The sequence below is a fragment of the Siniperca chuatsi genome, linkage group LG12 (assembly GCF_020085105.1).
Source record: "Siniperca chuatsi isolate FFG_IHB_CAS linkage group LG12, ASM2008510v1, whole genome shotgun sequence".
NCBI lineage: Eukaryota > Metazoa > Chordata > Actinopteri > Centrarchiformes > Sinipercidae > Siniperca > Siniperca chuatsi.
This window is the reverse complement of record NC_058053.1, coordinates 1,351,930-1,375,192: the sequence shown is the minus strand read 5'-3', so window position 1 is coordinate 1,375,192 and position 23,263 is coordinate 1,351,930. Positions and strand designations below refer to the sequence as shown.

At 40.7% G+C, this 23,263-nt stretch overlaps 2 protein-coding genes across 6 annotated transcripts in view; both read left to right on the top strand.

The window, feature by feature from the left end:
* Positions 1–1,960: 1,960 nt before the first annotated feature.
* On the top strand, positions 1,961–14,210 carry crfb1 (cytokine receptor family member b1). 5 transcript variants are annotated; one of them, XM_044217882.1, is made up of 10 exons: positions 1,961–2,115; positions 2,243–2,311; positions 2,614–2,729; positions 2,908–3,068; positions 3,147–3,238; positions 7,088–7,248; positions 8,871–9,031; positions 9,936–10,092; positions 10,486–10,616; positions 11,834–14,210. In XM_044217882.1, coding segments are annotated over exons 5-10 (1,401 nt in total). In that variant the 5' UTR covers positions 1,961–2,115; positions 2,243–2,311; positions 2,614–2,729; positions 2,908–3,068; positions 3,147–3,236; the 3' UTR covers positions 12,623–14,210. The 5 variants fall into 5 exon arrangements, with proteins under 5 accessions (XP_044073817.1, XP_044073814.1, XP_044073813.1 ...); XM_044217879.1 differs by lacking the exon at positions 3,147–3,238 and having other exon boundaries at positions 2,617–2,729; positions 2,948–3,068; XM_044217878.1 differs by lacking the exon at positions 3,147–3,238 and having other exon boundaries at positions 2,948–3,068.
* A 2,652-nt stretch (positions 14,211–16,862) lies between these two features.
* crfb2 (cytokine receptor family member b2) overlaps positions 16,863–23,263 on the top strand; it is a 29,808-nt gene continuing 23,407 nt past the window's right edge. The window contains exons 1-6 of the mRNA XM_044217566.1: positions 16,863–17,020; positions 17,605–17,709; positions 18,473–18,602; positions 18,924–19,096; positions 20,599–20,774; positions 21,363–21,522. Of these exons, the coding sequence (XP_044073501.1) occupies positions 17,661–17,709; positions 18,473–18,602; positions 18,924–19,096; positions 20,599–20,774; positions 21,363–21,522 (688 nt within the window). The 5' untranslated portion in view covers positions 16,863–17,020; positions 17,605–17,660. The remainder of the gene's footprint in view (positions 17,021–17,604; positions 17,710–18,472; positions 18,603–18,923; positions 19,097–20,598; positions 20,775–21,362; positions 21,523–23,263) is intronic.

Below are 23,263 nucleotides of genomic sequence, written 5' to 3'. Positions count from 1 at the left end.
CTTCTCTGCATCATGTCAATCAACTCTCTAGCCTTCCCTGTCATAGTCCCAACATTCAAAGTCCCTACTGTCAGTCCTACATTCTTAGCTTTCCTCTTCTCTCTCTGCCTACGAACACACCTTCCTCCTCTCCTTCTTCGTCTTTGAACAACAGTAGTCCAACAGCACCGGTGGCGGTCGTTGTTAACCCGGGCCCCAACCGATCCGGTATGGAAGTAATTTTCACGATTCGCATTTTTAATTTGGCATGTGTTTTACGTCGGATGCCCTTCCTGACACAACCCTCTGCATTTATCCAGACTGGCACACAAAGACACTGGATTGTGCCCCCTTGTGGTTGCATTCAGAATTATCCTTAAATACTTTTCATTAAATTGTAAGAAATAATAAACCTAATTTATGTGCCACTTTTCAAAACATGTTGCCTCACAAGACACTACTGAGATCAAGCTGCTAGGAAGGGTGGGATTGGCCCTGTTGTAACAGATGGAAAAATGTTTCATAAGAGTTACATGCTGGTTATATATTATACTTATAGTTTCAGAAGGAAACCACATTTAACAACCAGATAACAATCATTTTGTAAGTGTACACATTGTAATCTAACTGAAGACTCGGTTGTGTATCAGATGGATGTCAGGTATATATATAACATAGCTTCCTTCCATACCCAAATACATGTAGTTTCCACAGCACTCAGAAAGATTTGTATGTTTTCTAACAACCCTCAGTGTGTGATGGGGTGTGAAGAGGGTCATGTTCACAATGAATAGTTGTCTGATGTGAGGCTGCTATTAGAGCAACAGTTTTTATCAACAAGCTCTGAATTGAATCACTGGCAGCAACATTTTGCACCACAGATGCTGCCAAATTTAAAATCCTAACAAAACAGAAATTCCAGATTCTTTTAACTGAACCACAGAGATAGCTCATCCCCAATATTCATATTTTTATCAACTATATTCTTAAGGAATATTGCTGCTACCATGTGGCAAATACAAGTTTCCACTCTTTATTATAACAGAAGTGTTTGAGTCCCTCAGGACTTGATTCTCTCACCGGCACTGAGTCATGCTTCAAATAGCTTACATAATGGCATTGCAGGAAACCACGGAGAGCTGTCTCGAGTCTTATCCTCTCTTTCACCGCCCCCTAGTGGCCTCTGAGCCAATAAAAGAGCAAAACACACAACTCAGCCTGGGAAACCCCGAGTGACGTTCGGTAAGCGCACTCACACAGGAAGTGAAATGACTTTGCCTTCAAAATAATAACGTAAACTTCAGGGCAAGCAGATGAGGCGTGGAAAATATGAGTCTCTCATAAATATTATGGTATGCGCAGACTTGTTCCTAACCACGGTGCAAGCACTGAATGTTAAAATAGCCAAGTTTAGCTTTTTTGGGGGGGTCTATTTCTGTGTCTGCTTTGACAGACATTAATTCAAAGGAAATTTCAATCTTGTAGTTTTTATTACCTGAAATACAGAATCTACAGAAACAAATTTAGAATCCATAATTGAAACGTGTAAAACCAAACGTGTAATCATTTAATGTCAATTAAATCATCACTGCTCCAAGTGGAACCCAAAAATCGTTAGTGACCAAGATTGTTTAGTGCTGTCTAATACATTCATTCGCCATTTTGTGAGATAATATCGATGGTGACCTTCTGCAGGATAAGATAAGGCAAGACAAGATTATGAGACCAGATAAAATAGGTAATGTCAAATACTTAATTCCCCAAGAGAAAATAAGATTAAGTAGAATCTATAATGTGGGCTACATGATAATCAGGAAAGCTATAAAAAATAAAAGCTATCAAACATTGCACATAATGAGTGTGTACATAATGCCGCAAATTGAGATAAATCAAAGCTTCCTTCTGTACTTTAACTGGCGCTTTATTAAAGACGTCGCAGCAGGTGTTCGGCAGTAAGACCTTTACTTTGAAGGGGGCACAGGAAGTAGCGGTGCCTGAGCCTGGCTGAGAGAGTGGCCAGAGTTGCCCGCAGTCACTGTTTACAGCGCGAGCAAACGTCTCCAACTGCGGGCTGCTGGTCCATCATTTCGCTTTTGCTTGTCGGACATTGAAACTACTATCACAAGCGGTGTGTTGGTAAGTTACTGCACAGTCAATATGACAAGGGATGCCATATGTTTTTTTTAGCTGTTAGGTAACACTACTTTGTGTTAGTTAGAAGTTACTCTAACGTCAGACTGACCTGTAATTATTTTTTTACTAGGAAACCAACCGTTAATATGAGCAACAAGCATTCAACTTCGCCAGAAAAGCGCTGATCTCTGTGCTGTAGGTCAGTACAATACGCCACGGTGTTTCAGTTTATGTCAAAATTAATTAGATGAAGTCGAATAAACTATTCGTGGGCCAGCCTAATAATGGGTCAACTCTATTAGAAAACTGACGTAGGCTAATTAGTATATCAGCTCAACATTGGTACAGTTAGCATACTAATATTCATATGAGCCCAATAGAATTAAGTCCATTTTAAACAAAAAATGATTTAAGAAATTTGCTCATTCTTTCTACACAGTAAACCCGAAGTGTGTCTGAATGCTTCAGACTGAATAAATCCTGTTCTCTGGTTTTACACAGTAGCAATGCGGTGTACTGAGGGCGAGGCAGACACGCTAACGTTACCTGGAGCTTTATGAGAAAGAGGATGCACTGTTTGCCTCTGGTTCTTTATCTAATTTTGCTGCTTGATTCTGGTGAGTAAACCAAGTTCACTCAGAGTAATTGATTCAATTTTACTGAAAGTTTTAATTTGTTGAATACCTCAGATACCATTCTCCTCAACACACTCACATGACGTTACTGTTATCAAAGCTAAAGCGTCATCAAAGTGCCCTGTCAGGTGTGTCTCTGTACCTTGTGCTTTCTTTGTAGCCTGAGTCAGACTGCATCACGTCTTAACTTGTTCACTCAGTGCTCAGTTCCCTTCCTGCTCCGGTCAATGTTTCTGTCAACTCTGTCAACTTCCACCATGTCCTGCGTTGGGATCCTGGGCCCGGCACCCCTCCGGGAACACAGTACAAGATCTTCAGCAGGTAATTTCCCTGTCCACCATCTTGTTGTCTGCTCTCATTTCCTACCACACAGCCTGAGGACATTTTCTCTTTGGGTAGGAGAAAATCATCAGACTGTGTTCTCACTCGATCTCCAGTGTTTCCCAGGGCTGGGTGTCAAACCTCAACAATTTTGGTGCTGACAGGGCCATGTAGGTTTGGATTTTGTTTTCCCTTAATAATAACAACCTTCATTTAAAAACTGTATTTTGTGTTTACTTGTGTTATCTCTGACTAATATTTAAATTGGTTTGATGATCTGAAACATTTAAGTGTGACAAACATGCAAAAAATAAGAAATCAGGAAGGGGGCAAACACTTTTTCACACCACTGTATCTGTAGCAACAAGCATTATAAATTGTCAAGTACCCAAAGTTATCATGTAATTTATGGTCAAATTAATAATAATAAACCCTATTTTTAATAAAATTATGTCCTTAGATTTATAACGTCTTCAGGATGCATCCTGAGGGTAGCTTCTGTACTTTTTTTTACATTTTGTGCCTTTTTATTATATCAGAATCAGAAACACTTTATTGATCCCTGAAGGGAAACTCTTTGTTACAGCAGCTCGCCTTTACGTCAGTGCACACAGGAGGAAGTACTAGCAAAAAATATAATACAATACACTATAAAAACAGGTCAGAAAATAAATTAAGTACCAGGTGGGTATAAGTATAAGATAAAATATGTGTGAAGTACCAAGTGGGTTTACCGGTTGATGCTGCTAATACAGTATAATAATACAATGTAATAATATAAGTAATAAGTAGTGGTGCAAGTACTGTCGAGTTAAGTGTAGCTTATTGAGACAGTAGAGAGATAACAGGAAATGAGAGGAAAGAGAGATGGGAAATTACACGCAACAAGAGTCCCCTGAGCTGGACTCGAACGTTTGATTGTTATGTTGTAAGTATGCTGAAAGTATGATTACTTCAGTCAAATAAAAACTAAATCTTGATAGAAGTGTACACAAGACAATGGGTCATGTTTGATGTTAACTTCATAATTCTTGGTATTATTCTGCAGTCTTACAGACATTACTTCTCATCATTTCACACTTTTAAAAAAAGTAGTAGTAAAAGGATATTTGGATATTTTTTATATATGCTTTTATGTTTAAGGAAAATAGACAGTATAAATAAAATATATATTACTAAAACTCTGAATCATTAATATTTGATTTACATCAGTGTGAATTTGTCATGTTATATCAGCCTTATCAGTTTTTATCTGCCTCTCTCAACCGCAACCTTTAATTTGGTCACATTTTCAGTCAGCACATGACAATCTGTGGCTTTCCTGAGCGTCTTCTTTGATGTGCAGGGAACGTTTTCTCACCTTTGCTTTCGTTGACCGTGGCTGATGCGTTGTGTCACAGTGGTGTTTGTTTCCATCCATTAGATCAGATTCAACTTTGACACATGTAAAGTACAAGGCAACGAAATGCAGTTTATGTCTAACCAGAAGTGCAATAAGCAAGTGCAGGATAGAGCAGTAATATGAAAATATTTTACAAGTGGTACTATGGACATCATATTCAGATGGCATAATTATGCATCTAGTGTGGCACCTGAGTGTGCGTGTGATGCAACTGTGACCACAGAGAAGCCGGCTGATACTTTTAAAGGAACCGATGGTTCGACCGCTCTTATAAAAAGCAATTGGGATGGGTTTGGGTTGTTCCTGTGTGTGTGTGTGTGTGTGTGTGTGTGTGTGTGTGTGTGTGTGTGTCTTTCAGTTTCAGATGATCTAGGCTAATAATTTGTTTTGACATATGTCATTGTGATGGTTCACATTTCATTGAATTGTACTTGCCTGCATTTATAGAACTGAATACACATGATTTATTTCATTGTTGGATTTAACTTGGAAAAGATAATATGATAATAAGCTGATCAGGTCACCTCTTCACTGCCTTAATACATTGTAAAGGATAAGTCTGGTGATATTTTTCCGTTTTTCACCGTGTAAACAAATCATTTGTGTGTGTATCCAAAGCCTGATATATTTGATTCCTCTGTGCCATAGAGCTCCATTGTTGTCCAAACACTAAAGACAGTTTGTGTTAACTGCATGTTTGCTTCAGATTTAGTAGAAACTGGGGAGATGATCTTGTTGAGCAAAATGTGTGCTCGTAGAAATACAATGAGCAGAGCAAACTCGTCCGTTGGTTTACAGAAATATGTAGTGGCACATTATGTTCTCACCTATTTATTTATTTAAATGTATTCCTCTCCCTTTTGTGATTTGGAATATGGAGACATTTTGAAATGGGACTCCATTTTTGAGACATTGCTACTAACAGACATCGTAGAAAAGGTTTCAGTCGTAGTCATCTGGACACTGTTTTCAGAATCAAGACGTTTCGGCTCCCATCCGGAAGTCATTCTCAATTGTGAAAAAATTGGACGGGAACTGGAAATTTAAGCTACTCTGAGTTACATAAGCCCTGCCCTCAGGAGGGAATCTGCCTGAGTATCTGTTAATAGCTAGTTTCACCTGAAACTGACCTGATAGTTTCAAGATGGCCCAGTGATCAGTAATCAGGCCTATTGTTTTCTGGCTGCATCTACTTCATCACTGTTAAGTGCCTGATTAGCATGTGATTGGCGTGACCAAGGTGATAATACACTCTGATAGACTTTGGGCAGATTAAATCTCAGACCACCATTTCTGTTCAAAGAGGGGTTCCTTGACGCCCCGTTCAAACCAACTTTGTTGGTTTTTATGAAACGTCTTGATTCTGAAAACAGTGTCCAGATGACTACGACTGAAACCTTTTCTACGATAGAACACTCCTGGACGAATGAGGGACTACACCGTCTTACTAACAGACATGTTGGTTCTGCACTGTATCTGCCCATAAGGGCCACTCTGGAGTAGAAAACAAAGTCTCCTTAGACAAAGGTGACCTTGATACATTGTGTATCTTCAATGACGACCAGTTGAACTCTTAATCGTACAAGAATATTCCTCTCATCCTTTGAGAATGTTCAATCTGGACTTTAGGAACAGGTGCCGGACCTGTTCAAATAGCGTATGGGAGGAAAACAAGCACCAGATTTCATTTAGAACAGCTACGAATCATTTCCTTGTTCCTGCACTGTTTGCTCCATCTGGTCCAACAGGAACAACTGGCTATCAGGTGAAAAGAAGCCACTGCTGACTCCATGTGTACTGGAGTCAACATCCACTCCAAAATAACAACGGACCAAAGACAAATTATTCTACATCAATCTATTTAGTTTGACCTATAACATGGGTAAACCTGCCTTTATTGACCTATCACAGCTGTGGTTGTGTTCAGGAATCACCCAGTATATTAAACTAAATATACACTTACCTAATATTTTGTCCACCCCATTTATTATATATATAATTTTTTTAAAATATTTATATGAGAGTAGAGTAAATATTAGAAAGTCATCGTCTCAGCACAATCCAATCCAACAGCAGCACAAACTAAAGCCTCTCTAAAACAGTTCCAACAAAAACTGAGCATTACAACCTTCACGAGAGTAGGGCTCACTGCAGGTCTGTTGTATTAGACTGAATTAGTTTTAGCTAGGTGTACCTACATTGATCAATTGGCAACTGTGTGTATTTCGCTGATCTGTTTATACTTTTCAGACTCAGAGAGTTTTACATGCACAGAACGTCTGTAATGTGGGAACTATCAAAACTAGACCCCAGCCGATACTGGGTTTCTGAGGCCTATGCTCATGTTGAGAGTTGTTTGCGAGTGAAAAGGTCTGATAATTATATATCGGCTCTTTGATTTTTTTTAACAAACGCATAGCAGCAACATTTTTGAGAAGGATCCCTTGAATTTGGTTATTAAAGAATTGTGATCAAGATATGTACGGAACAGGACATTTGACAGTTGAATAATAAACTTGTCAGTGTTCTCTGCTGGAAAAACTATTCAAAAATAACCTTAAACACTGGAATTTCAAGCATGAAATATAATGTTTGGGCTCTGTTTCTCTTTGTGCAGGATATACGGGGGGAAACCGAAACTACTAAACGTAACGAAGACATCATCAATTAAGGTGAAGCTTGACAACAACATTAAGTATTACCTGACTGTCAAGGCGTCCTACAACCAAACCCTGTCTCCAGAGTCCTCCAAAGTCATCTTCACACCTTTCAAAGACAGTACGTCAACATGAGCGCCTTTCGAGTTGCATGCCTGTTGCCTTGGAGTTAATGAATGACATTATATGATTGGTTACAGACAGTTAAGAGTCTTATTGATTCTCCCAGGGAAAATTCGGTCACTGCAGCCCAAATGAAAGTGTAGGTTAGTTAAAGAAAGTATAGTAAACAACTTGTGTTAGAAGAATTTAGCAATTTTTCTTATTTTACCTTTTATTTATCTTTTGTTGCAAGTCTACTCGGTCAAGTAGCAGCTCTTGAGCTAAGCTAACTGTTAACTAGTGCTGCAATCATCAAATAAAAATATTGACTGGAAGACGATGGCGTCGAAGCGCTGCTGGGTCTTTGTGGTAATCACATACAGGTGCGCTGTGCTTATTCCATCTTGTGAAGGGCTCATTGCATGGGTGGAAAGTCTCAGTCAAAAACCATTCAAGGTACACGTAGGATTTGTGCAGTTACATTTTTGATTGAGACTATATTCCACCCAAGCAGTGAGCCCTTCATAAGATGGAATAAACATGTCTACTGGTTCCAGCTTTCAAATGTAAGAATTTGCTGCTGTTCTCTGTTTTATCATTGTCAATCAAAGATCTTTGGGTTCTGTACAAAACAAGCAATTATCTTGGGCTCTAGGAAACTGTGACTGGCATTTTTCATCATTGAAATACACATTACTTGGAAATTGTTAGTTGAAGCCCTAATATCAATGGCTCCATAAAGGGCAATGTCTGTCAGTTGGTCCACCACTTTGATCCAGTCTGAAATATCTCAACTATGGGATGGATTGTCATGGAATTTGGTACAGACATTTATGGTCCTCAGACGATGAATCCTACTGACTTCGGCGATTCTCTGACTGTTCATCTGGTATCATCAGGCCATGATGTCATTTTATCAAATACTTTGGCGTCTGATACCTGCACAACTAATCACGCTCCCATCAGCCTCAGCTGTACTTTGTGTTTAGTGCTAATTAACAAATGTTAATACGCATGCTAACACGCTAAACTAAGATGATGAACATGATAAACATTAGTTATACTGTACTGAAAGGGAAAATCCGGTATTTTTGTTCTTATAATATTGACCATTCTGACTTTGGTCATGCTAACTTTGCACCTGCCACTCTGTTGTAGTGATTCACAAAATATGACATTGGCAAAACAAAGTATACGTACTGTGTATCGGGGTAAGCAACACGATCCTCGTTATGTTTTCCATCTAATCTTCAATTTTACATAAATCAATTGCTTTGAGTCTGACTAAAAGTAAACACAGAAACGAGCCCCCTGGAATAGCTATGGTATCTAACCGCACTGGGAAGAAAATCTCCCCAGGTTAAAGCATTACATGCTGGCTAGGACTGAAACCTTGGGAAGAAGCAGCCTCACATGAGCAGCTGAATCTAATTTAAAACAGATGCGGTCACATTGTCACCCTTACCTGATGTAGAGCCACTGGTATAAATATTGGTTGCATGCTGAAAATGATTTGAAAAATTAAAAAGCACTGCGAATGCACCCATCACACCCATTCACTGACTGTTTTTGACACTTAAATTTCAAATTAAGCAGAAATTGCATACATTTAAAAAGAACATGTTTTCTTCTTTTGACAAGCCAAAATAGGTTCTCCAAAACTCTCACTGGCTGGATGCGGCAAATGCATTCAAATCAACATTTCACTGCCTGAGGCTGACAGGAGCTCAAGAATCGATGATATCCAGAAATTCTACAATGCTCATTTCAAAGTCTCGTGGAAGAAACGTGAAGAAGCAGTTGTAAGTTTCTTCTGATGGTTCTGAACTGTATTGTGTATGACAACTATGTTCACATGAAGTATTAAATTAAATTTAATTCCTCTAAACCTGTATATGTAATATAGACACAACTGGTCAACCAGAGGCAGAGCTTCTCGGAAGGAGAAATAGGCTCAAGTTAAACCTTAGTAGATGGAGGCAAGGAATTACAGCAGGTTGGATTGGACTCACTTCAAAATTTGAATCACCTCAAAATCATGTCATGTTTTGTTTATTGTTCACCAATAGACCCTTTTCACGGCAGTCATTGTGACTCAAAGCAAAAACAGCACAGGTGTAAATAATAATATTCACTTGGCTCCATTCCATCAGGTTTAACAGTAAGCCATGTCAGTGAGTGACCATGCATAATACCAGAGCCCTGGAACTGGCTCACCTAAATGGAATGCAGCCATCGGTAATGTTATTAATTACACCGTGAAAAGGGATTCACTCGCTTAGCTGTCTGGCCTTTCAGGTTTATCTCAACACAATCCGTTTGTTTCTGCTTTGGGATCAGCTCTGCCTCGGACAAAAATGAGTTAAAACTCCAATCTCCTCTTTGGAGTGGAAATAGTGCCATCTGCGACCTCAGCTCTCATTACTCTGTGATTCGGTCACATTCCCCATGCAAACCTTATGCGAAGGGTGAAAACTTTCTTTTTTACCTGTTATCCAGCAGCGGGTCATATCTTCAAAGTTATTTTCATGATCCCATAGATGTTGTCTAACTGCTTAGAAACAGAAGGATTTTCCAGGGCGAAACCAAGATTTAAATCCAATATTGTGACCGAATCACGCTGTCGTGTACGGAGTGCTGGGGTCACGGATGAGGCTCAAATGGAAATGATTTTAATCAAGTTATTTCTCTATATTTGACCTGCAGGTATCCTGCGAAACACAAAACAAGAGTTATACTCTTAACAACTTAGAGGATGGTATGGAGTACTGTGTGCAGGTGCACACAAAGATTTATCTGAACAAAAACACTGAGCCATCCACTTGGAATTGCATCTTCACTAGCATTGTGGAACCTAGCAGAGGTAAGCTGAACTTTTAGAGCTGGTGTTTATTATCATACATTATAGGTGGGCCTGTTAGAGGCTGTGCCAACTTGGATTCATTTGTCCAGACTCAGTTAAAAACAATATGACACTCACACTCACTGACGCACTCGTTGCCCCCGGTTACCCGATGCTTGTGGATAGAGACGTGGGGAGAGGATCAGTAGGAACTGAAAGGTACCAAACCATCACAGGCGAGGAAATAACGTCAGTGTACCTCAGGGAAATGCCAGTTTGCCAGTGCACGAAAATAAAGTCCTATATCTTGGTCACACTTTTTGTTACATGGTCCAGAGAAGTAAATAGGCAGAGCAAGGAACAAACACTTCCACACTGAAGAATTTATTACTGTGTGTGTGTGTGTGTCTACAGGCCCTCATGTTTTAGGTGCAGTTGCTGCTCTTCTGTTTTTAATTGTCAGCGTCCTGATGACCACCGTGTTCTGCCTCTACTACACTGGATTCCTTTGTAAACTGATGTCAACTCTGCCCAGATCCCTAACTGTAAGAAACCTCTGTATTTGTCTATATATTCTACCCCCCCACCTTTTTGCAGGTGCTGCTACCGTAGGTGGATTTTGTTACCTTCAGGCAGAGCCAGGTTGGGGTTTTCCCACTGTTTCCAGTCTTTGTCCTAAGCTAACCGTCTGCTGGCGGTAGCTTCATAATTACCGTACTGACATGAGAGTGGTATCGATCTTCTTATCTAAATCTCGGCAAGAAAGCGAATAATCGGTTTTCCCAGAATGCCCATTAAGATTTGAAGTTTGGGTCTGTTAAACCAAATTAAAAAAGAAAACATTTTCTCACTTACCTTCAGTGATATTTTCTAGCCATGCCGATCCATCGAGATTTTTTTGCCAACGCCGACACACAATTCGACAATCACACTGACTTCACACAGCGATTGGCCCAGTGTTTAGAGGTGGGAAAGTAAGCAGGGTTTGAACATCTCTCTAAAAAATCATTTCATTCTTTATTCAACTACTTCTGTCACTTTGTGTGTACAACCAAGTGCAACACCATGATTGCATTACATCTGGCCCAATCCCCCCCCCCCAAAAAAACGAGCAAAAGTATAAAGAGTTCCACATTATATAGTACTTCTATATTATTTCAAATAACATATTAACAGATTTCAGATGAACTGTTCCCTGAAAAGAACTGCTACATACCTACATTTTATCCTGATAAAGAGCTTTTTGTCTCATCTCCCAGGCTTTGGGATGTATCCATGTATCCATATTTACAAAATCAATATCTGTTTTTATCTTACTAAACAAAGTACTGCACACTTAAGTTTACTAGCCTGTTCAGCCTGTGACACTTATTTAATATAAGTAAGTCCAGCTTTCTGTTGACGGAGCACTTACTCACTGCTGTTTAGAAGATACTGTAGCCAGTAGGCGATTTGGGGGGGGGTTGTTAGCAAAATGACCAAAATCCGCCCCCCTTGTTAACCTGCCCAAAGGGTCTCTGTGCTTTGTCTCGTAGTGGCGCTTCACATTGCTGCTTTTAATAATCACCACCGTCTCGGAACATATGAGACACACTGGCTTTGAGCTGCCAGTGGGAAGACTGAACATGTACGAGTCTGTCCAGTCTAGATTTAAAATGATAATGATAATTAATAAAAACGTTAGCAGGGATGGTGCATCTGGAGTTGACTGTTGCTCTTCCCAACTGTTATACTTCCGACTCTTTCTTTGTCTCCACTATAGGTGTCTCTGAGCCAAGGCTACACCCTGACACCAGAAAGGACAATCCATGACCAGATTTCCATTAGCTCAGAGATGGAGAAACAGAGGACGCACAACAATCCCACAACGCCACAACCTGCCACCAGGGGCGCTAACTCGGATGAGGAGGATGAAGAGGAGGAAGAGGAAGGGACAAACATCTACATGGACAGAGACGCAGAGCTTTCTTCAGGTTCCTGCTGGGACTCCGGTGGTGTGTCTAGGAACAGCACGGCGGGTGCGTCTGGGGGTTTGACAGTGGAGGCAGAGGTACCGGACACAAAGTTTGAGGTTGAGGTCACACATGGGGGGCTTGATCGAGATGAGGCCAATGCTGAAGGAGCAGAGGTTTCTTTCATGCCTGAGGGGGGTCAATCTGGAGTCCAGAGACATGTCATAGATGAGGAGGAGAAGGAAGAGGTTTGTGACAGCTCAGGCAATGTCGATCTGTTCTCAGTCACCGTCGCGGCACTGGCTGTATGTGACGAAGAGGAGAAGGAAGGGCAGAATACAAGAGACTCTCTCACAGAACTGTCCAATCTGGAGCCTCTACTGCCCACAGACTCAAAACAGACTCTGAGCCACACAGACTCACAAACTGAGTCAGATGATCAGATGCTACCTACACAAGAAGACTTTACTGCGATGACTGGTATTACTGGGTATGAAGGCAGACGGACAGACACTTTGTCTGGCCTCAAAACTTGTGATGTTGAGACACAGGAGGAGGAGGAGGAGGAGGAATTCTCCGGATATATAGGACACACATGATGTTGCTCTGACATGTTATTTTATGTGTATGAGTATCATTGAATTTTTATTGAACTGAAATATTTAAAAGTAGTTAGGGAGGTTGTTGTTTCTACTGGTCTATTTCCCTGTTCTTAAGGAAAGGCAAGGCCACAACACATTTCCCCTGCAGCTACAAGCCCATTGTAGCCACATGCATTTAGAAAGTTTTTGTTCAGTTCAATCTTATTTATATAGCACCAATTCATAACAGAAGTTATCTCATTGCACTTTTCCTATAGAGCAGCTCTAGACCAAACTCTTTATAATATTATTTACAGAGACCCAACAAATCCCACCATGAGCAAGCACTTGGCTCAGTTATTTACAAAGAAACTGTATTTCAAGACCAGTACATTTTTGACCAAATATGCCAGTACAGCGCCAGAAAAGTTAATAAGTAAGTAAATGTTTATCTGCATCAACTTATTTTTGGTACACATTTCCAAGACAAGAAAGATCAAAGAGTCAACAAACAGCATTTTGAAAATGTGTGAAAAAATTCTGAGATGCCTCAATATTAATCTTTGGCTGTATTCACTTACAAGTCCTGACTGTAGGTGACGAGCCCACGGCTCTTGCTAATCTTCAGTCCTCATTGTTTTGTTTACTTCTGCAAGTTGCCCTGACTGACAGCATGCTATATTTGCATGCCCATTTACCTAATATGAAGTAAAACCAGCAAGATCATGCCACATTTATGTCATATTGGACTTGTTGGAATGACACAATACCAGGACACTGAAACTGAAGCAGATAAATGGAATTCAGCCATTATTTTATTATTTACATGTGTGTTTTTGTTCCGGTAAAAAGGCTTGCGTTAAATCCCTCATCAACTCAACTCTGCAATCATACAACCATCTCAAGTTGTCCTATGGCGTGAATGCTCACAAGTCCTACAAATGGGAATTGTTCCCATCTCTACCGTCCATCCCATATGATGTGAATGTGCCCCTCCTTTGGGCATTTGCCAAAGACATTGTTGGAAATGAAGGAAATCTGGAGCTGTTGCACAATTCTATACTTCACATTAGGTGTAAGCTGGTTTTGAGTACGTAATGTGTTCACTCTCGAAAGGAGACCATATGAAGTCAGTAGTCATACTCAAAAACTCTTGATTTTTGTGTGATGTTGATGTACGCCATCGTCCCACAATGCAATGCACACCAGTGGAAATGGAGACACTATTCACAGGTGGAAAAATTCTATTCCAAAGTCACAGTATGACATTACTGTTTAATGTCCTGTTAGTACAAAACAGTAAAGTATGTTGAAGTTTGTGTATACTAACGACATAAACAGCAAAATGTGATTAGTGTAAAAATTCTTCCATTTTATGTTTGCCAGCTTTATTTTACCTAATGTCTTAGAGTGGATGGGAATGATTAAACGTCTTTTTACCGTAAGTGTTGCAGTATAGGGGCATTTGTGGGGATACAGTGATTTGTGGCCTAAAAAGAATGTGGGACAGGGGTGTAAAGTGTGGGGGGCAAGTCATTCTAGATACTGTTGGCAGTGCCGTGCCCAAAACTACAGCTGATGACAATAAAACCTTTCTGGAAGTGCACTCTCCTGTGAATCTGTATCAAATATCAAAACCTTGTGCAGAGTATCAGAGCAATTTACCTTCTGTTATTAAACCCGGCAGTTTCTGACCTATAGTAGGGGCCCTCCTACCTGACCCCTGAGCCATGTAAACCATTTGCCACTGAAACACAGTCACACCTGACACCCCAGTGCTCCCACTACGAACCTCCTTTAAAACAGTTTGCTCCATCTGTCGGCCACAGAATAAGTAGATCTATACAGAAGAGAATGAGGTAGAAACTAAATATTTATTGAATAGAATATTTTCTATAGCATCTTAATATAAGTGAATATTAACATAAATAAGAAATTGTAGAAAATAATAAAATATAATACTGAGCTTTTGGCTCTGCTGCCTAGTAGTTAGTCCAGTCCTCACAATATTACATATTTCTCTTTGGCTATACAATGTAAACATAAGCCTACGGGCGATGGCTGCAGCTCTGCGTTTCAAAATAGTAAAATAAAACCTATACAGCTGTGCTGTACATATGAACGCATGTTCACATGCAACGCGGTTATCTTTATCAAACGTAATAAATGATCATATTTCACTCTCACTTTTGTCAGGCACAAAGTCAAACAACACATCCCTAGTGGCTGACGAGAGATGCACTGCCCAGCTAACGTTAGCAAGACAGGCTAAATTATGGAAGCATTTACGGGACTATATTCAAATGATAGCATTATCACTTTCCACATTTGTACGTGTTATTTGAGTAAATATTTAAATGAAATTTTCATTTTCACATACTTGTATGGGCGTTCTATGACTATATTAAAATGAAAATTACATTTAATTTTCAAAGTTGTAACCCGCTGTACAGTGGACAATATTCAAATGCAGTAAGCGAAACAGCGCCCCAGTCTCTGCATTTACATTTACATGTCACCACGCTCTTTTGGGGTCAACATGAAAATGTAAACTGTCAGTGCTCTCATCAAGGCGGGGCTTCAGTCAGGACGTCACTTGCTTGAACATCTGCTGCTTTGCTCATGTGCGTAGTCCGCCTGTGGCAGGAAGGCGAGAAGGCGGCCGGCCTCACTGACTCCTGGATTACTCTACAAAAACACAACTTTTATAACGTTAGTCACTGATTTTGGTGAAACTAGTGATATGGGGCACTGAATTTAATGAATTTACTGCTGATCAGACCACAAATGAGACAAGAATTAGGTTTGGCATCCTTCTAGCTTTCCATCAAACAACACTCCTAGAAGCCGAATCACATTCACCTGCTCAAGTCTTTGGCCATATAGTTTCAAGGATATTGCTTTATGGCGTCCAGAAAAACACATCACTTGTGTCTTTGCTACGGATAACTTAAACCCCACTTATTCGCCCACTGCTCCACCACCGCAACTGCAGCCTGCCTTACCCACAAGGCCCCGTCATCCGCAAACAGCGACCTCCCTATCCCGTTCTCGACTTGATCCAAGATATCATGAATCATGATGTTAAACACTGGACTGCAAACACTGCCCCGGTTCCATTCTCAGCTCTATATACTCTTGAGTCTGTACCTACTCTTACCTCTATTGTCCTGCCAAACTGTTGCTACTTAGCAACACCGGTATTGTTTAGTTTCTCCTAATTCCACTCATTCTTCTGATCCTTCCCCATGTATCAGACAGCTGTCTCTCTCCCTGTCCTATTACAATATTGCCTCCAGTATGTTGAGTTGTTCTTATAGTCTTCCGAACTACTGCCTGTGATCTTTTGTGCTGAATTCATGTTTCTAATGAATGTTTGTCTGAATGCCCTATTCCTTCTTTTGGCATGACTGAATTCATCCCCGTCTGATATATCGTCTCCAAGTAAAAGTTCACACCTTCCCATACTCAGTGCTTGAAATGTGTCCCAGTTTGCTTTGTCTGATTTCCATCTTGGTATCTCCAGTTCCTCTTCCTGGTGTACTAACCTTACTTCTGACAGGATAATGATCCCTGCCCACCGGTGACGTCCTAAACACCTCCCAGGTTGAGATAGCCGCTATTCCATTAGACGCTAGTGTTAGAGCGATTGCACGTTCCTTATTTTGAGCGCTGGCTCACGTGGTACCTTTCTGGTTCTTCTAGGTCACATGATTTCCTATCAACAGCCCCGTGCGATGCTGCCTTCACGAACCGCCGTGCAAATATCAATTATCTCTACAGCCAACATGCAAGATCCAAAAAGGCGCAGAATACAATTGTGATAGTAATTTCTATGTTACCCGAGATCGGAAAACGTGACTTTTAAGGGGGAAATTGTTATAGTCTTGTCAGCGCATGACAGCTGGAAAAGGCATGCTGTTATTAAATTATGTTATATATTGTATATATATTTATTGTGTGGTGTACCATACAACAATAGCCTGCGTTGTTGTGTGTCTTGTTTTTATGTGGTGTATTACCACTGTTGAATTTGTAATGTCAAATTTTCAACCTAAATAACAAAATACATTCCTGATGTAGCATATATCCTCATTCTTCCATATAGACAAAGTTGCTCTTTACCACTGGATCTGCATATTAAAGCAACCTGTAGCCAAATATCTATTAGTATTGTTATTTGTAAGTATTTCTTAAGTATCCAGTCTGTGTGCCAAAAGCCACGCTGCGCTGTCAAATTGGGCATCCAAAGTAACTAGAGTCCCTTAAAGGCAGCAGGAGCAGCTGTAGCCTGTAACGGGTCCGGGTCCGTGTCCGTGTCTAATTCGGTCTGTGGTGGGTCCACAGGGTGTGGACCTCTGACTGTCTGCTGTTGCTGAATTTAGTTGATAAACATGGACACGCTTCTCAGGACAGGTAGCTGTAATATTAACCATGCCCTTGCATGTCATGAACAGTTTGTAGCTTTCGCTTGTTAGTTAGTTTGCATGCTGACAATGCTAGTCCGTTAGCTAGCTAGCGATAGATACATTTCCGGCGAGTGGGCGTCTTGAGAAAAAGCCAGTTGCGTATCGTTTCTGTTAGTTAGTAAACGCTAGTTAGCTTTATCTGTCTTTAGCAGTCCAGTTTACATTTTTGTAATTGTCTTCTAATGAAAGTCACGTTGTGAGCTAATTAGGGCGGTACAGAGGCAATGTAAAGGTATTTTGCAACTCAGTGGTTACAGTATAAAAGTTAACGGGTATTATGAGAATCAGAAATTAGAAAGACTTTATTGATCCCCGAGGGGAAACTCTTTTGCTACAGCAGCTCACTGTCATACCAGACTCCGCCAGACATGGTGTCAGTGGAACATAATTCTACGGTAAAGTTTTAGTCATCACATTACATTCATTTGGCAGACGCTTTTGTCTAAAGCGAGTTATAATAACTGCATTTAACCACTCGACATAAGATAAATGACTATAAAGGTCTTAGTCTAACTCCAGATTTGTTGACAGACAGTGTTGATGTGGAAAGTGATAGCTGATGGCGCTGCCGCAGAGATGCTTTGGTCATGACTGCTCTCATTTGGATGCTCACATGGCTGCCTCAGGTCCTGCCAGGTGAGTTACACTGTCAAGAGATGTGATGTGTCAGTCTCCTCACCCTGAAACCCAGTTTCACCTGAAACCCAGTTTCACCTGGTCACCCAGTTCACTGGAAGTGGATTTAAAGCAAGGGTTTTAGGCTGACAATCAGCTGACACTATAACAGGTAGCGTTGGAGTGATTAAAGTACATACAGCAAACAAACAGGCACAATAGTTGTAAAAAGTATACACAATACTTATAATACCACACAACTTTTAAAAATGTGATTTCTCTAGACGTTTTTTTGCTTCCAAAAACTTCATTTAAACAAAGTATAAACTTTGGGTTGAAGACCCATTTTGAGAATGAAAATGTTTTGGACCACTGACAGTTCAGTTGGAGATTTCAGCGTTATGCCAGCAGCCTGGAGCCTCTGCACACCCAGGTTTTTCTTTTTTTATTTCCAAACTAGTCTTTAGCTCCAACAGATGCTGACTCAAGAGATATCACTTGAGGCCATTTATCAGATTTAGCGCAGTTCCTTCTCTCCCCAAGACCTGTAAACAGACTTTGATGGTGGAGTTAATTGGTGGAGTTCCCTTTAATATTGGCATATTTCTGGATTACACAGTGTGGCTTAGCATGAAAGAAGAAATACTTGCAATACTTATTAACAAGTCAAACCACTCATGATTTTTGCCTCAAGGCAACCACAAAAACGAGTATGACTGAGGTGCATATCAAATAAAAATGTACTATCTGTAAATATCCATTTATTGTCCTGTTTGTGTTCTAGTTGTGAGTGAACTCCCCCAGCCTGTCAACGTGATCCTGACCTCAAACCATTTCAGGCATATGCTGAAATGGGAGCATGGACCAGGGACACCCACAGGAGTCTACTACCAAGTCACAGTTGGCAACGAAACGTGGGTTTCATCTGTGTTTGTGTTTTTACTTATATTGTTTCTATCAAGTTTTCTGTTTTGCTCTGTTTATTTACAGCAGTAAGTGTAAAGTTACAGCTGATTCGTCACCTGTTCCTGCAAGTGCTTCTTAATAAATGCATTTTAATGTGAAGGCAGTGGTAGGCCTTCACAGTGAAACTGCAAGTGTTGACAATAACGTTCACAGTCAGCTAGCATTGCCAAAAGCTTACTCCTCCGGCCAGCCTTTAATTTTAAAAACAAGACTTGCTGGCTCTTTTGATTTCCTAAAGTCTGCTTCTTTCCCTCCTCCTGGTCCTGAAGGGGGACTTCCTGGGAGCCAGTGTCTGGCTGTGAGCGTGTCCAGCATCCACTGGTTTGCAACCTGACAGAGGCCTTGCTTCACCCAAAACAGGTCTACCATATCCAGCTTACAGCATTTCTGGAAGCACAGTCCTCAAAACCAGTCCACCGAAGATTTCAACCCATCAAAGACAGTAAGTGGAACTGTGTTGAAACTAGAAGACGTTGAATAAAAGGGACAGATAATGGCTTCGAGAGATGCCTTAACTTGAGAGCATCTGCTTCTCCTGCAAACAGTCCTGCCACGCCATCCATTCTCTCCTTTCGATCTTACGTTTCCATTGTAGCAGAGAATAGCTTCTTCAGTTGATTTCCATTTGGGTTTTCACTTTGTGTCTCTTCATTGTGTCCTGGGTTGTGGCATTCCTGAACCAATGCCTTATTGAGGTCTGTGGACTATCCCTGCCCTTTTATATATTCTTCTACTATGAGTTCTTCATTTCAAAATTCTACCTGCTGTTATACTTAGAACTGCTGACGGGTCTTCATCCTCTCCTGCTGTCTCTCTGAATGATGACAGGGCAGCTTGAACAGTCAGATGATTTAACTGCCAAGGAGACATCATAGTGTCTGTTGTTACCTCTAGTTCTGGTCTCATGACAGTAACACAGGCTCGCACTTGTTATATCTCCAGTCATAAAGTGGTGTGATGTTTTTGCAGTTGTAAAACTGGGGGGAAGCTGCGTGGCCAGAGGTGGCTGCTCAGAATATGATATTGCTTACACCGCCATCATACAAAACTCTGACACAGAAATGTAACCCCTCCAAGATCCTTTTTTCTTTTAGAAATATTCTGTTAGCTCTTAGCTTACTGTCGCAGGCCTGCCTGACTGCACCTGTTGTCCCACTGTGGTCAAGTGCAGCACACACTTAATGAACTGTGAAATTCTGGAAAACTTGACAACAGTTTAAAAAACTTAAAAAAACAAAAACAGCATGGATTTCTGTAGAGGCTAACAGAAACTCAATTTGTTGTAAATAATTGTCCTTAAGATAACACTTTACAGCTCTGGACAAAGGGTTAAGAAAAAGGCTTCAAGATAAAGTGCGTTGACAGCCAGTGTATACACTAATGGAACAGCATCACGCCACAGAGCCCTGATGTCCAAATCAACAATAAATTCCTTTTCTATAGACGGCGCATTGCAGCCTGTGCGTACAACAGATTATCAGTCATAAACCTACAACTCGGACAATTAAACAAAAATAGCCAACAATAAATAAAAAGTGGACACCACATGGGTGCAACAAGCATTATTAAGCTACGTAAGTTAAATAGCCTGACACTTCTTGTAGAATTGACAGCAGAATAAAACATCACCATGGCAGACAACACCGATGTATAAACACTGTAATCTCCACAGTGGTTGTATTGCATTAAGTCAGTAATTAATTAAGGTAGATGTAACCTCTTTTATCTATGCCAAGGTACAATAATGCTAATACAATGATATTTCTGAGTATCTTTTCATTAGTGTATAATCACCAGAAAATAAGAATCGTGTTTTCGTTACCTTAGAATAAGCCGTTTTAGTCACCCCTGTTGGTAACTACTTGATAACATTACAGCACTTCCTCTGTCATGTGATGGAAATTTGAGTTTATGTTACTAAAGTATCTCTTTTGTGTCTTCCAGCTCACCTGGACCTGCCGCTGCTGACAGTGACGCCCTGTGGCAGTGATCTGTGCGTGGACCTTCACCCTCCCATGGAACACCTTAGGAAGATCTATGATTCTCTGGATTACAAACTCAGGATCACGAGCAACAGTGGGGAGAGAGCCCAGGTACTCTACATGGACTTGCATTCAGAGGTTTGAGAGTTTTAAACATGCGTTTTGCATGTTGCAAGTTTAAGGTGGCCTTTAAAATAGCACTGCTTTGCTTAGCACTACGAGAGTTAACACATCTACGAGTTTTAAGGCTTATCAGACACCAAAGGCTGATCTCATTTTTTTTTTAAATAAAGTGCTCCCAACTTTCTTTTTATTTTGGATGCTTTGAAACTTGACTGGAAACTGTTTAATTGAGTTTAAAAAGGTAACATGTGAGCTGTGGGGATATTTTGAAGTATTACGAGCTGTTATATAAAAAATCAAATAAAACCAGGTATTTCACCCAATTAAATATAAAATTGGATTCCTTCCTTTACCCTGATGTTCACTCACTGTCAAGATAAATGCCTTTGTATACAATGGAAGTGTGACATGTAAAGATCAGTTAATGCATCAAGGTTAATAGTATAGAACTGGTATAAAATGAATGCAGCATCCAAACTGCACCTATTGCATACATTATCACAGCAGTCAAACACAGCTTCCTGTGGTTTAATCTATGGGAGTAATGCTGTTTGTCATGTAGTTTTCTTATCTAACAGCTGTCTGTGGTCTCTGTGTGTGCAGTTCTTCAAAGACACCCAGTATCTGAGAGGAGAGATTTTGAAGAGTCTGGCCCGTGGCAGACAGTACTGTGTCTCAGTCTGCTTCTCAGACAGTCTGGTGTCCAGGGAGTCCAACTACAGCCAGCCCGTATGTGCTTTCACCCCTGGCATCTATACTGCAGGTACAGGTCACTGTGTTTGTGTGCATGTTTCTCCCACTGTTGTGTTTTCCAGGTCATAATTTTAAACGCCTTGTACACCCACACAGGTGTTTTCAATTACCCTGGCTGGTCAGGTGGAAGGTGGGTATACTCCGTCAGAAACGCATGTCAGACGGTCGGATAGCTTCAGAAATCCACTCCCCCACACCACCATTCATGTAACTTTCCAAAACCGACGATCGGACATTCACACACATTTAGACAAGACAAGATCCCTCCACTTCAAAATGGTCCTCCTGGCCTCTGCAGACTTTGTCTTGGCTTTCTTTTTTTACATTGTCCTTAACCTCCGTGAATATGGAGTCCTGCTTTAAAAGGCCTTCCCAGATGTCTTCTTGAGGACCAGATTGCTGACTTTGTCTTCGGTTACCTGCCAAAAATCGCAAGTAGCCTGTAGGACATAGATGGAATAGCTGACTGTTGATCCAAAGTAACAATTTAAAAAAAGGATGAGAACATTACAGCATCTTACTTCATACTCCTTCATACCACCTCTGAAGGATACCTTGCCTCCTTCCCAAGCATCAAATAATAGGGGCTGGATTTTGTTGTTAGCTATCTTTTGGTGCAAAGGCCGCACATGGTGGACTGCAGAAAATGGTTCCAACTTTTATTCTAGGAGAGCTACAATTCGTTCAAGTATTGAAAACCAAATATACCTCTGCATCTTGCCATTCAGTTTCTCCACAAGGTCCGTGGATGGTAGGGGGAGCACAGGCTTCTTTTGATGCCCAGCCTCTCACACAAGCCATAGTTGACCTTGAAATAAATAATAAATAAGCACAGCAACAGTTGCATATTGCATCATTATGCATACTGTACCTTGTTGTAGCGCTGGGCGATATATCGAATATATTTGATATATTTGATAAACAATTAATGTGCGATATAGCAGATGACCATGTCGTCATATTCAGCTGGTCAGTGCTGAGGGGTAGTGACGTTACTTTTGTCAGCCATGAAGCCTGTAGGTAAGCTCAGGTTGCAGTGGAATAGTTACTGAAAAGCTGTTTGTTGTGTTTGCTAGCACAGGAAAGAAATGAGAAGTCCCTGTTTATATAACGTTACTACGGCAGCTTCTACTCTTCCCAGCCGACTCGAGGTCTGCCAAATACGTTTCGGAGCTGGAAGTAATCAGAGTGATCAGATGATTGATTGCGTTCTCTCATATTACTATCAATATACAAAAATAAGACTGACAACAAGAACATTTGTAAACACTTTATTGACGTTTGCAGTGTTTTCGACAGGCATCGACACAGTCACCTACTTTGTCATTCCCTAGTCCTTGCTTTCAGTGTCCTGGGATCGCCATCGCAACCACAACCTCGCACATGTGGATATCGCTTTCACTCCGCCTTCCCGTGTGGCTGTTCCGAACAGCTTTAAGCACTTTTGTTTTCCAACATGGTCGGACAACACGTCATACCAACTAGGTCTGATCGAGTCCACCCTGGCCCCCATGCTGCAAATTACATGATGTCACTTAACTGTGAGAATGAGTGTTCTGAGTTGTCCCACCCAAACAGGTGCAACAAAACTAGTAGGAGGGAGGTGTCAATCATCACAGGTGTGGGTGGAGAATTGGTGTGTATGGGCTTTAGAATACCCATATATACCCATGTTTTGATTACCATGTCATGTCACACTTGTCCTGGAAGACAGTTCTAATAAAGTAAATTCAAAACGGAGAAAGAGATCA

Excerpts from the sequence above, each read along its gene's own strand:
- crfb1 (XM_044217879.1), top strand. The coding sequence starts at position 2,669 with ATGAGAAAGAGGATGCACTGTTTGCCTCTGGTTCTTTATCTAATTTTG. Across the intron at positions 2,730-2,947 it reads AATTTTGCTGCTTGATTCTG|TGCTCAGTTCCCTTCCTGCT; the intron begins GTGAGTAAACCA and ends TTGTTCACTCAG. Across the intron at positions 3,069-7,087 it reads CAGTACAAGATCTTCAGCAG|GATATACGGGGGGAAACCGA; the intron begins GTAATTTCCCTG and ends CTCTTTGTGCAG.